This window comes from Mobula hypostoma, chromosome 10, assembly GCF_963921235.1.
Source record: "Mobula hypostoma chromosome 10, sMobHyp1.1, whole genome shotgun sequence".
Classification (NCBI taxonomy): domain Eukaryota; kingdom Metazoa; phylum Chordata; class Chondrichthyes; order Myliobatiformes; family Myliobatidae; genus Mobula; species Mobula hypostoma.
In genome coordinates this window covers 131,709,485-131,724,209 of record NC_086106.1, presented here as the reverse complement: position 1 = coordinate 131,724,209, position 14,725 = coordinate 131,709,485, and the positions used below count along the sequence as shown (strand labels likewise).

Below are 14,725 nucleotides of genomic sequence, written 5' to 3'. Positions count from 1 at the left end.
GTGAGCACCTATGCACTGTCTGCCAGAAAAGAGGGCTCTCTCAGCTTAATGGAATTCCACTTCCAATTCCCATTCTGACAAAGTCCATGGCCTCCTCTATTGTCATGAGGAGGCCACACTCAGGTTGGAGGAGCAACATAGATGCTGCCAGGCCTGCTGAGTTCCTCCAGCATTGTGTGTGTGTGTGTGTGTGTGTGTGTGTGTGTGTGTGTGTGTGTGTGTTGCTTGGATTTCCAGCATCTGCAGACTTTCTGTTGTTTGTTATTGGTTAGACCTTGTTCTACCTCATGCACTGTACAATGATCTGATCTCTATGAACAATATGGAAAACAAGATTTTCTATGTATCTCGGTACATGTGACAATAATGAGCCAATTCCAATCCGTGCACACACCGTGGATTCCCAGTATCAGTATTTTATTCAGATTAGCTTTATTTGTCACAGGCATGTCAAAGCATACTGTGAAGTGAGTCATTTTTTACATCAGCAACCAGGGCAGTACAATGACTGTGCTGGGACCGGCCCACTAGTGTCGCAATGATTCCAGCATCAACATAACATGCCCACAACTCACTAACCCCAATCTGTACATCTTTGGAACGTGGGAGGAAACTGGAACACCCGGACAAACTCCACACGGTCATGTGGAGAAGGCAGAACCTCCTTACAGACCCCAGTCGGAATCGAACTCCGATCACTGGAGCTGTAAAGTGATCACATTAACCACTACGCTGCCATGCCTCCCACGACATTATCTGATTTATCTGATTTTCAGTTGAAACTACTGTGTCTGGAACAGTGAACAAGACATCTTGTCAAATTAAAATTAAATGTCTTGATCCTCCCTGGAAAATGTGAATCACTGATTTCCAAACAGACAGCAGTTAAGTGTACTAGAGAGTTCACAGGTTTCTCCCCTCGAACCCTCCACATGATGTCTGTCATGTGATTCAAAGTTTAAAGTAAATTTATTACCAAAGTATAACGAATTTCGGTTTATTGGGGCACATTTGGACCAGTCCATTTTAGCCCAATAAAGTGGCTGCCTCAATTAGCCGAAGTTTCATGGAAATAGTTAATAAGGTATAAAAAAGATGAACTACCATTTAATTGAATAGCAAATTACGTATTTAAATTAGACACAGAACAAATTAGAACATTAATAAGGCTACTGCAGTATTATAAAACTATGTATTAGTTCCTAATAGTTATTGGCGAAGGAATGAATCCAGTTTACACTGCCGAGTTCTTTTGATTGAGAAAATCACCGACTGAAGATGACCGACTGCCTTCATACAATGCTATCAAAGATTACATCCTTCTAATCTTCATTTTCATTGTAGCATTCAAGATGATTGTTGATACCTTCAAATTCTTTGTACTTGCTAACTTGTTGAAGTAATGAAATCATTTCATTTTCATTCCTGGCCATTTCTGATACCTCTAAACCAGAATGCTTGAAACCGCAGGAAGCAAAACAGATCTGATTTATTTTCTGCTTATTTCTCACCAACTATCAGTGACAAAAATCACCGCTGTTTTGAACAAAAATGCGTGGAACTGACACTTTTTAAAACTGTTCACTTGAAGCATGGTTTAGTGTCTAATGGCCGCCGAAGAGCACGTATCTGACACCAGTTAGACATTGTTTGTCAACAGTCTCCTGCCCCAATCACATGGCATAATGTCCTAAATAATAAAGGGAAACCCAATTAAGAGTTGCCCCAAATAAATGGCTGCCCCAATTAACCAACAGGCCAATTAACTCGGAGCCACTGTACATATATGTGACTTTATCCAACCCTGAGATTCATTTTCTTGAATCTCTGGAATAAATTCCCAATGCCATTGCCTTATGCAGTCAACACACTAAAACTAACATCACCATTTTCAAGAAGGTTAACTAACTAGTTCAGTCAATTCCTGTAGTGAGTGGCTGGGGTTATAGAGTCATAGAAACAGGACCTTCAGCCCATCTACTCCATGCTGAATCCATTTAATCTGCCTACTCCCAACAGCCTGCAACAGCACCATTGGCCACAATATCCTTACTATCCATGTATCTACCTAAACTTACTTAATCCCTGAAATCAAGCTTGCATGGACCATTTGTGCTGGCAGCTCATTCCACACTCTCACAACCCTCTGAATGAAGAAGTTTCCCCTCATGTTCCCCTTAAGCTTTTTACCTTTCACCCTTAAACCATGACCTCTGGGTGTAGTCTTAGTGAAAAAAGCCTGCTTGCATTTACCCTATCTATACCCCTCATCATTTGTATATCTCTATCAAATCTCCTCTCAGTCTTCTATGTTCTAAAGAATACAGTCCTAACCTATTCAATCTTTCCTTGTAATTCATGTCCACCTGAGCCAGCAACATCCTTGTAAATTTTCTCTGTACCCTTTCAACCTTGTTTACATCTTTCTTGTAGGTAGGTGACCAAAACTGCACACATTACTCCAAGTTAGGCCCCATCAATGTCTTATACAATTTCAACGCAACATCCCATCACCTGTAGTCAATACATTGATTTAAGACCATAAGACCATAAGACAAAGGAGCAGAAGTCGGCCATTCGGCCCATCGAGTCTGCTCCGCCATTTTATCATGAGCTGATCCATTCTCCCATTTAGTCCCACTCCCCCACTTTCTCACCATAACCTTTGATGCCCTGGCTACTCATATACCTATCAATCTCTGCCTTAAATACACCCAATGACTTGGCCTCCACTGCTGCCCGTGGCAACAAATTCCATAGATTCACCACCCTCTGACTAAAAAAATTTCTTCGCATTTCTGTTCTGAATGGGTGCCCTTCAATCCTTAAGTCATGCCCTCTCGTACTAGACTCCCCCATCATGGGAAACAACTTTGCCACATCCACTCTGTCCATGCCTTTCAACATTCGAAATGTGTCTATGAGGTCTCCCCTCATTCTTCTAAACTCCAAGGAATACAGTCCAAGAGCGGACAAACGTTCTTCATATGTTAACCCTCTCATTTAAGAAGGCAATTGTGCCAAAATCTTTCTTTACGACCCAGTCTACTTGTGACGCACTTTTCAATGAATTATGGACTTGTATTCCCAGATCCTTTTGTTCTCCCACACTCCTTAGTGCCCGACCGTTCATTGTGTAAGACCCACCAAGGCTGGTCCTACCGAAGTGCAAAACCTTGCACACGTCTGTTTACATTCCATCTGCCATTTTTCAACCCATTTTTCCAGCTGATGCAGATCCCTCTGTAAGCCATGATAGCCTTTGTCATTGTCCACTACACCCCCAATCTTGGTGTCATCCGCAAATTTGCTGATCCAGTTAACCACGTTATCATTGATATAGAAGACAAACAACAACGGACCCAGCACTGATCACTGCGATACACCACTAGTTACAAACCTCCAGTTAGAGAGGCAAACATCTATGACCACTCTCTCGCTTCTCCCACAAAGCCAATGTCTAATACCGTTTACAATCTCATCCTGAATGCCAAGCCACTGAACCTTCTTGACCAACCTCCCATGCGGGACCTTGTCAAATGCCTTAATAGTTCTATGAGATAGCACAGTAAACACTGTATTTGAACTTTACTCCAATCGTCAGTGCACAGGTCAAAGGTGAAATACTCACAGCTACTCTCCCAAGTGTGGCTTTGACAGAGGCCCACGAATCCAGTCTCCTGTCCAAGACAACGGTGAACTTCACCTCAGCTTTGTGTAGACTGCGAGATAAGAGGCAGAAAGTCTATCAAATTAGTATAATAGTGACTACCTCAATAACTGAAATTCTAAGTTCAATGTTCTAAGTAAATTTATTATCAAAGTGCATATAAGGATTTGCAGCTCAGTATTCCTGGGTTCCGTTGTTTTAGATGTGACTGAGTGGGAGGGATTAAAAGGGGAGGGGTGGCATTACTAGTCAAGGAAGATATCATGGCGGCGTTCCGTCAAGACAGACTGGAGAACTCATCTGGTTGAACTGAGAAATAAGAAAGGTATGACCACGTTAACGGGGCTACATTACAGACTAATCAATAGTCCCACGTTTTCAGAGGAACAAATTTGTAAAGAGATCGCAAACTGTAGCAAGGAACATGAGGTTTTTTTTTAGAGTAGGTGATTTTAACTTTCCATATATTGACCGGGACTCCCATACTGTCAGAGGACTAGAGTTTGTCAAATGTGTTCAGGAAAGTTTTGTTAATCAGTAAATATGTAGGTGTCCCAATAAGAGAGTGTGCGATACTGGATCTGTTATTAGGGAATGAGACAGAGCAGGTGACAGAACTTTGTGTAGGGGAACACTTTGTATCCAGTGACCACAATGCCATTAGTTTCAAAGTAAATATGCAAAAAGATAGGTCTAGTCTGCAGGTTGAGATTCTTAAATTGGAGAAAGGACAATTTTGACCGAATCAGAAAAGATCTGGCAAGTGTAGATTGGGAGAGGCTGTTTTCTACAAAAGGTATACTTGGTAACTGATTAAGAATAGTCTGCATGGCTGTGTGGGAATGGAGAGGTCAGTACATCCTTGGTATAAATGAGCTCAAAACTGTTCAATAGATGAAAGCTGACTGTGACTTGATGAAGGGTCTTGGCCCAAAACATTAACTGCTCATTTCCCACCATAGATGCTGCCTGACCTGCTGAGTTCCTCCAGCATTTTGTGTGCACTACTCTGGATTTCTAGCATCTGCAGAATTTCTTGTGTTCAAGTGTGACCTTTTTTGCTCTGGAGTTTATACCTTCCATTGGGAGAGCAGTGGGAATGAGAGACTTGGCTCTGGACCATCAGCAGACACTAAAATCATAAGACTATCCGACTCATCGAGTCTGCTCTTCCATTCCATCATGGCTGATACATTATCAAGTCAAGTCACTTTTTATTGTCATTTTGACGAGAACTGCTGGTACAGTACACAGTAAGAACGAGACAATGTTTTTCAGGACCATGGTGCTACATGAAACAATACAAAAACTACACTGAACTATGTAAAACAACAGAAAAACTACACTAGTCTACAGACCTACCCAGTACTGCATAAAGTGTACAAAACAGTGCAGGCATTACAATAAATAATTAATGAGACAATAGGCACAGCAGAGGTCAGTAGGTTGGTGTCAGTCCAGGCTCTGGGTATTGAGGAGTCTGATGGCTTGGGGGAAGAAACTGTTACATAGTCTGGTCGTGAGAGCCCGAATACTTCGGTGCCTTTTGCCAGATGGCAGGAGGGAGAAGCGTTTGTATGAGGGGTGCGTGGGGTCCTTGATAATGCTGCTTGCTTTGTGGATGCAGCGTATGGTGTAAATGTCTGTAATGGCGGGAAGAGAGACGCCGATGATCCCTTCAGCTGAGATCACAGGAGAGGAGAGATCGACCTCACGAATTTCAGTGCGCACCTTGAAATGGTGGTCAGGTACATGAGGACCCGCTCTACAACCTCATCTGAAACTGCACAGAAGCCGGCACATTCAGGAAAGGTGAGGATCACCGCGTCACTTTTACTTCGTCCGCCTGCAGAAGAGAAAAGTCAGTATCAGTCCGACATCTAAAGATTAAAAGATTAGCTTTATTTGTCACATGTACATCGAATCCTATAGTGAAAGGTTTTGTTTGTGTCAATGACCAACATAGTCCGAGGATGTGCTGGGGGCAGCCCGCAGGGGTCGCCGTGCTTCCGGTGCCCACAAGTTACTAACCTTAATCCACAAATCTTTGAAATGTGGGAGGAAACCCACAGAGTCACAGAGAGAACATACAAACTCCCTATAGGCAGAGGCTGGAATTGAACCTGGTTGATATGCTACCCTTTTGTTCACTGCATGGTTAGCACTATCAAGGGGAAAGATTTGGATCCAGCAGCTGCTCCTGCAGTTGTTAAGCTCATGGCTCGTTTCCAGAATCAGAATCAAAATTCAAAGTGAACTTATTTTCAAAGTACCATGTACAACCCTGAGATTCATTTTCTTGTGGGCATTCACAGGTTTAGTATCACTGGCGTTTGTTATTAAATCAGTTGTCTTGCAGCAGCAGTACATTGCAATACACAATACTGTAATAAAAACTATAACTTCCTTTATATACAAATTAAATAAGAAGTGCCAAAAGAAAGAAAAAGTACTGAGGTTCATGGGTTCATTATCATTTCAGGAATCTGGTGGTGGAGGGGAAGAAGCTGTTCCTGAAATACTGAGAGTGTATCATCAGACTCCTGTACCTCCTCCTTGAAGGTAGCAGTGAGGAGAGGGCATGTCCTGGGTGATGGGGGTTCTTAATGATGAATGCTGCCTTTTTGAGGCATCGCCTCTGAAGATGTCCCAGATGCTGGGAAGGCCAGTGCCCAAGATCGAAGACTTTCTGCAGCTTTTCTTGATCCTGTACAGTGGCCCTTCCATAACCAGATGGTGATGCAACCAGTTAGAATGCTGTTCACGGTACATCTGTAGAAATTTGCTTCGATCTTTGGTGGCATATCAATTCTCCTCAAACTGCTAATGAAATGTAGCCACTGTCGTGCCTTCTTTGTGATTGCATCAATTTGTTGGCCCAGGATAGATCCTCAGAAGTGTTGACACCCAGAACATGAAACTGCTCACCCTTTGATGAGGACTAGTGTGTGTTCCCTCAACTTCCTCTTCCTGAAGTCCACAGTTAATTCCTCAGCACCAGTCTTTACCTCAGCAACAGCCTCTTGCACGGCCCTCAACTTTTTGGCTTTCCTTATTACCGGGAGATCTACCATCCTGAATGAATTCACAAACCAGCATCCAGATCTGTCCAGAGTAGAAAATTTCAAAGATCACTGGGCTCTCGGTGAAGGCATTCCTTCTCATCTCCGTCTCAGGGCATGCTTTCTTTTCATTGCCACCATTGGGGAGGAGATATTGGATCCCGACCCACACTCAAGTGTTTTAGGAACCCTCCGTGTTCAAAGTTGTGAGCCCCTGAACATTACTTCTCTATTCCTCTTTTTGCTGTTTGTACTTACTTTGTATTTCACACTAATTTTGCTTTGCACTGCACCGTTGCTACAAAACAACAAATTTCACATTATATACGACACTGATAATTATTCTGATTGGCAGCTCCATCGCTGGCACAACCGTTCCCATTGCTGAGGACATCTTCAAGAGGTGATTCAAGCAAGTGGCATCTATCACTAGGGTCCCCCAACACCCAGAACATGCCCTCTTTTCAATGCTACCATCAAGGAGGTGGTTCAGGGGCCTGAAGACACATACTCAATGTTTCAGGAACAGCTTCTTCCCCTCTGCCATAAGAATTCTTTCTTTTCCAATATTTTTATTATTAATTTTACATATAAGAGTACAGAGTATAAGAAAAAATATATCAATACATTATACTAAATCACATATAAAGACTCCTTACTCTATATTCACACAGATTAATTCATAACATTGAAATATAGTAATTTTATTGTATTAAAAAAATCTAACCCACTACCAAGACCGAAGCTGATTAGTAAAAAAAAAGAGGAAAAAAATTATTAGTCATCATCTGTGCTTTAACAGCAAATCGAAGGTTTTGAAAATAATTCAAAGAAAGGTCCCCACAATGTTTGAAAGTCTTGGCTAGATTCAGAGATTGAACATCGAATCTTCTCTAAATTTAAACATGACATCACATCACGTAACCATTGAGCGATGCCATCAGATTTCTGAAGGGACGATTAAGGCCACCTCTCTATTTTGCTCTTTTTACACCATTTTTTAATATTTTTATTGTAACAGTACTTTTTAATGTATTGCACGGTACTGCTGCCGCAAAGCAACAACTTCACATCTGTCAGTGATAATGAAATGGATTCTGATTCTGATTCTGAATGGTTCTAGCCCCTAGTTTGCAACTGCCTCCCCTGGTCTAGAATGAATCCACATTATAAAGCCTTGCAAGGAATTTTAGTGAGATCTCCTCTCATGCTTCTAAATTCCAGAGAATACAGCCCAGCCTACTGAATCTCCCCCACCAAGAACCCAGATGAAAGGTTAATGTTCGATGAGCTATTGATGCCTCTGGGCCTGTATTCGCTGGAGTTTGGAAGAATGAGGCAGTATTTCATTGAATCCAACGGAATATTGAAAACACTAGACAGAGTAGACGTGGGGAGAATGTTTCCAATAGTGGGAGAGTCTAGGACTAGGGTACAGCCTCAGAGTACAAGGACGTCCCTTCAGAACAGACATGAGACGAGATATCTTTAGCCAGTGAGAAGTGAATTTATGGAATTAATTGATACAGGCGGCCATCATTGGGTAAATTTAAAGTGGAGGCTGATAGGTTCTTGATTGGTAAGGATGTGAAAGGTTACGGTGAGAAGACAGGAGAATGGGGTTGAGAGTGAAAATAAATCAGTGATGATGGACTGGCAGAGCAGATTTGACGGACTGAACAGTTTAATTTTGCTCCCTGGTCTTATGCAATGACTCTCTATAATTGTATGATCAAGGTCCCATCAACAAATCCGTCAATGTCTGGTCTCATTGTTCCAGAACCCCTTTCAAAATCCTCTCATCCTGCTTAGTTTCTCATTGCACAGATCCAGACAGCAGGAGAAAGCAAACCTCACACACTCACACTGCCCAAGCACCTTCCTTCATTTTCATTTTCAAGGAGAGGTGCACTGTGGACGGGTAGTATCACCGTGGTGTGCCAGAGTAGTATGGCAGTATAGCAGTTAGCTCGACTCTACCTCAGCCGGGCCCATTCCAGAGTTCCGAATTCAACTCCAGCACTGCTCTGTGACGAGACTCTGTACATCCGCCCTGTGGCTTTTCTCCACGCCCTGCAGTTATCTCCCACAAAGGCGTACCAAATAGCTCATTGCAAATTGTCCTGTGATTAAGTTAGGGTTACTTGGATCTGTCGGGGTTGCCCGGCGGTGTGGCTCCAAGGGCCTAAAGGGCCTACTCAATAACGTATCATTAAATTAAATAAATCATGGCCTGGTGTGGAAACACCAATGCCCAGATTGCAAAAAAAGCACAGAAATTAGTGGATACTGCCCAGTCCATCACAGGGAAAGCCCTCCCCATCACTGAGCACATCTACAGGGAGTGTTGCCACAGGAAAGCAGCATCTATCTTCAAGGACCCCCGCCCTCCAGATCATGCTCTCTTTTTGCCGCTGCCGTCGGGAAGAAAGTACAGGAGCCTCAGGAGAAGCATCCTCTTTGACTTTCTACCATCAGGCAGGAGACTACGATGCATAAAAACAACAACGGTCAGGATGGGAAACGACTTCTTCCCCACTAGGCTTCTGAACTCCCAGCCACATCATACTGAAAGTGTCACTGGTTAATCCGTTCCGTACCTTACAATATTTAATATTAATGCACTTTAGTTTGTTATTTATGCGTGATTCATTTGTAGGTTTTGTCCCTATAAGTTATCGTGTGTTATGGTTACTACTGTGCTTTACAGCCTGATTCAGAGAAACATTGCCTCATTTCTATATACATTATATGGCTAAATACATGTATACAGTTAACTGACAATAAACTTGACTTGACGTGACCTGACCAGGCTCAGGAATGGTTATTACCCTACAACCCGAGCCAGTGTGAACATCTTCACTCACAACAACTCTGAACTGATTCCACAGCCTCAAAACTCATCAGTAAACTGGGCCTCAATATCCGCTTTTCCAATGGATCCTGGATTTCCTCACTTGTACACCCCAATCAGTCTGAATTAGCAGAAGCATCTCCTCCACAATCTCCATCAGCACCAGAGTTCCACAGGGATGTGTGCTTGCCCCCACACCCCCTGGCTCCACTTGCTTTATCCCTTCGACTGTTGACTGAGTACAGCTCCAAGTCTGCTGATAACACCACTGTTGTGGGCTGTATCAAAGGGGGTGATGAATCAGCACACAGGAGGGAGACTGAAAATTTGGCTGAGTGGTGTCATAACAACAACCTCTCAGTCAGCGTCTGTAGTAAGACTAAAGAACTGATTGTAGACTTCAGGAGAGGGAAACCAGAGGTCCATGAGACAGTAATGAGAGGATCAGAGGTGGAAAGGAGTCAGCAACTTTAAATTCCTGGGTGTCACTATCTCGGAGGATCTGTCCTGGACCCATCATATAAATATAGTTGCAAAGCAAGTACAACAGTGCCTCTACTTTCTCAGGAGTCTGCAGAGTTTCGGCATGTCATTGAAAACCTTGGCAAACTTTTATATGTGTGTTTTGGAAAGTGCACTAACTGGCTGCGTTACTGCCTGGTATGGGAACACCAATGCCCTTGAGTGGAAAATCCCACAAGTAGTGAATTAGGCCCACTACAACATGGGCAAAACCTTCCCAACCATTGAGCACATCTACATAAAACATTGCTCTGGAAAAGCAACATCCATCATCAAGGATCCTCACCACACAGGCCCAAGCTCTTTTCTTGCTGCTGCCCTCAGGTAGAAGGTACAGTAGCCTCAGGAATCACACCACCAAGTTCAAGAACAGTTACTATCCCTCAACCATTAGGCTCTTGAACAAAAGGGGATAACTACACTCATTTAAGGATTCTTTAATTTTGTTATATCCATCTCATTATTTATTGCTGTTTATTTATTATCTGCATTTGCACTGTTTGTTTACAGTTCACAGTTCCTGATGTTTACTGTTCTATAGATTTGCTAAGTATGCCCGCAGAAAAAGAATCTCAGGGTTGTATGTGGTGACATGCATGTACTCCGATAATAAATTTACTTTCAAGTTTGAACTTTATAGACTCACTTTCAAGGACTTTACAACTCATGTTCTCAATATTATTTTTATTTACATAGTTTGTCTTCTTTTGCACATTGGTTCTATGTCAGACTTCACTTATGTATCGTTCTTCATAGATTCTATTGTATTTCTTTATTTTTTCCCTGTAAAATGCCTGCAAGAAAATGAATCTCAGGGTAGTATATGATAACATACATACTTCGACAATAAATTTACTTTGAACTTTGTTTGCTTTGGAAGACAACACACAGGAGTAAACTGATAAAGGACATTAATTGCTGATTGCTTTGACTATCCCATTGGTCCTGCTGCCTTATTAAACAGTTAACCTATTATTAATGAGTTGCCCATCTCCAATGCTACCTGGTATCACATTTTGAAACAATAATAAAGCAGAGAGGAGCCTGATATCACATTATTTTTTGGATAGCACTCAAAATGCATCAGTGAAGCTTACCTGTGAGGTAAACAAACTGTTTCTTCAGATGTTCACGGATGCTTTTCGTACTGACAGGGTTGAGAATCTCTGGTGCAAGTTCACCTGCAAAAAAAAAAGTAACACGTATGATAGTTGTAATGTTACCAATTCATTTAATCACACCATTCCTTTTAAGTGTGGAAGGGTAGTGTAACGCTTTACAGAGCCAGCTATTTGAGTTCAGTTCCATCACTGCCTCAAAGGAGTTTGTAGATTTTTCCGATGACTACATGGATTTCCTCCCACATTCCAGCCGTGTTCGGGTCGGGGTTACTGAGTCACGGGCCTGCTCTGTCAGTGTTGGAAATGGAGTGACATTTGCGGGCTGCCCCCAGCACATCCCCGGATTGCATTGAACATCGATGCAAACAATGCATTTCACTGTATATTTTGATGTTTCAATGTACACGTGGCAAATAAAGTTAAACTTTCTCTTTAATCAGGTCAACAATAACAGATTGCAGTAACATCACAATGTCCGGAGGAGTGTCAGCAAATACAATTAGCAAATTGGTTTATTGTTGTCACAGATGTTGGGTGGAGACTCATTTCTACCAAAGAGGTGGAAGACACCAACCCGTAAGCATCCTTGGGTAAGGCGTAGCACCTGTTTAGCACCTCCCCCCCCCACACCACCCCAATCACGTGAAGCCATGGGAGCAGGTGGTGGATGGTTGTTTGAGCAGCCGGTGCAGATCACAAGTCCTGGTCATGCGACCACTGACGCCAGCAGTCAATCTTTGATGAGTGTTGATAACATCTGGGAACACCCATCTTGTAAAGACGCTGCCCACAGGAAGGCATGGCAAACCACGTCTGTAGAAAAATGTTGCCAAGAACAATCATGGTCATGGAAAGACCAATGATACACAACACACACGATGATGATGGTGGTCAGATGTACCTAGGTACGATGTTTCGCATGCCATCCATACAGATCATTTCACCACCTTGTTACGTGGAGGTAGTACAAGGGAAAACAATAACAGAATTAAGTTGCAAGGTCACAACAAGATAGAATGTGAAGTCATGGATCCATCTTATCTTACCAGGGAACAAGTCAGTAAGATTACAACAGCAGATAAAATCTACCCTTGAGCCTGGAGGTACATAATTTTAGGCTTTTGTATCTTCTGCTCAGTGGGAGGCAGGAGAAGAGAGAATGTTCAAGGTGGGTGGGATCTTTGATTATGCTGGCTACTTTACTGAGGCAGCAAGAAGCGTAGATAGTCCTCAGAGAGGAGGCTGGTTTCTATGACGTACTGAGCTCTGTCCACAACTCTCCGCAGTTTTCTGTGACCACTGGCAGAGCGGCTGCCACACCAAGCCGCTAAGCACCCAGACAGAATGCATTCTATGTTCGGTGGACACATGCTGAATTTCCACAGCCTCCTGAGGAAGAAGCAGGGAGATGTTGCACAGAATGGAGCATGAGAGGGTTATGGAGTAACAGAGAGATACCGCACAGAGATACCCCCTTCACCTGCAACAAACATCCCACAATAACACTACTTTTTAAAATTCTCCTTACATACTCTTCAATTACCCCACATCTTACATTATTAACAGTTTACAGTGGCCTATTAATCGACTGACCCATGTGTCTTTCTGATGTAGCAAGAAACCAGAGGAAGCCCATTCTCATAGATAGAGGGAGACTGTGCAAACTCCACCCACAGCTCATGGCCAAAGTCAGGATAAATCTGATAGTCCATGAACTCTACCTCGTATTCCTCTTCTTGTATACTTATTTACTTTAATAAATGATGGTAATTTTATGTCTTGTTCTGTACTGCAGCTGTAAAATAACAAATTTTCTTAACATACATCCATGGTAATTAACTTGATTCTGATTCTGAACACAAGAGATTCTGTAGATGCTGGAAATCCAGGGCCACACACACAAAATGCTGGAGAAACTCAACAGGTCAGGCAGTGTCTATGAAGGGATATTCAGCAGGTCAGGCAGTGTCTATGGAGGGAAATTAACATTAAGTTTTGGGGCAAGATCATGAGTCCTGATAAAGAGTCTTTGTTCGTGATGTTGACCATCTATCCCCCTTGATAGATGCAGCCTGACTTGCTGAGTTCCTCAAGCACTTTGTCTGTGCTGATCTATATTTCCAGAATCTTTTGTCTTCAGTCATAATTCATTCCCATTTATAACAGCTCAGAAATGAGTTGGGAACATCACTAGTTCCAATTCGTACAATCATACCTCATTTGTTATCGATTTTTAATAGGGTATATGGAGGAGTGTCACCTCTGCTGAATGGTCTTGTCGTGTCCATTCCAGGGCAGTTGACTCACCTTTGGTCCCCAGCAGACACTCAGCTCTCACCTGTGGCTCCAAGTAGCCATTTGCATGTGAGAACAGCCACACTCCAATACTCCACTTTGATAAGTGGGCTAAATCAGGTGAGGGTAGCCGGTGGACTTCATACCCCGGTGAGATAGGGACATGCCTGTTCTAGCATGCAAATTCAACTCTGGCAGAGTGGGTGGATGAGATCTACAGTGGGATCCAACGGCCTGGAAGGTGGTTCTGCAACACTCCGTAGAGAGGGAAGGCCATGACAAGACACAGAAGGCATCATGGTCATCCACGGCAACCAAGGAAGACCCCAGTTTTGACGATGACTCATACCACTGGTCTTGGACTTCTCAGATTGAGAGAGTGGAACTGCCCAGTGCAACGTCTTTCCCACTTTAAAATTTTACAGCATAGGTCTCTTGTCATCTTCGGATATGACAGTCAACCAACAACATTGTTTTAAATAAATATTCTTGTACGTTGTGGATATGACTGACAATTATTGTCCATCTGAAGCAAATGGCTCCCCAACACTCCCAAACAAATGCTCATTACCACCTGATCTGTGTAGACCTACCTCCATCTGTTTTTTCTGCCTCTGATGCTGTTCCTGGCCAACTGCTTCCTGAATCATTGTAAGTGACAACACTTTTCCCACGTGAAGCATAAACCCTGCAGTGTGTTAACTCTTAGACTGAAAACATGCAAAAATTGTGTGCAAGTTTTATTTGTTTCCCTTGCGAATGAGGCTCATCTGATGCTGTGTGTCAGTGATGCTGCTGCAGATGACAATAAAATCCATTTCGACTTGAGAGCTTTTGCTTGTTAAGTGAGTCCTTGACATAAAGACAGTCTGGATTAAGAGAAATGTGGGCAAGCAATTAATAGGGCGCCATGGTGGGGTCGCAGTTAGTGCAACACTATTACAGCTCGGGGAAATGCTGCAGATACTATCTCATTGGCACTTCACGCAACCCTGGAACATCTGGGCAGTAAAGGTGCATACATCAGGATGTCCTTGGTCAATTACAGCTAATTACAACTCAGCATTGAACACCATCATCCCCTCAAAACTAACCGGTGAACTCCAAGACCTGGGCCTCAATACCCCCTTGTGCAGCTAGATCCTGGATTTTCTCACTTGTAGACTCCAGTCAGTTCAGACTGGCAAAAACATCTCCTCCA

General features: G+C 42.8%; 1 protein-coding gene across 1 annotated transcript in view; it reads right to left on the bottom strand.

Moving 5' to 3' along the window:
* The window catches only part of mcf2a (MCF.2 cell line derived transforming sequence a), a 188,674-nt gene that overhangs the window by 135,351 nt on the left and 38,598 nt on the right, over window positions 1-14,725 (bottom strand). The window contains exons 2-4 of the mRNA XM_063061166.1: window positions 11,206-11,289; window positions 5,402-5,516; window positions 3,632-3,722 (exon numbers count right to left, since the gene is read on the bottom strand). Coding sequence (XP_062917236.1) covers window positions 3,632-3,722; window positions 5,402-5,516; window positions 11,206-11,289 — 290 coding nt within the window. The remainder of the gene's footprint in view (window positions 1-3,631; window positions 3,723-5,401; window positions 5,517-11,205; window positions 11,290-14,725) is intronic.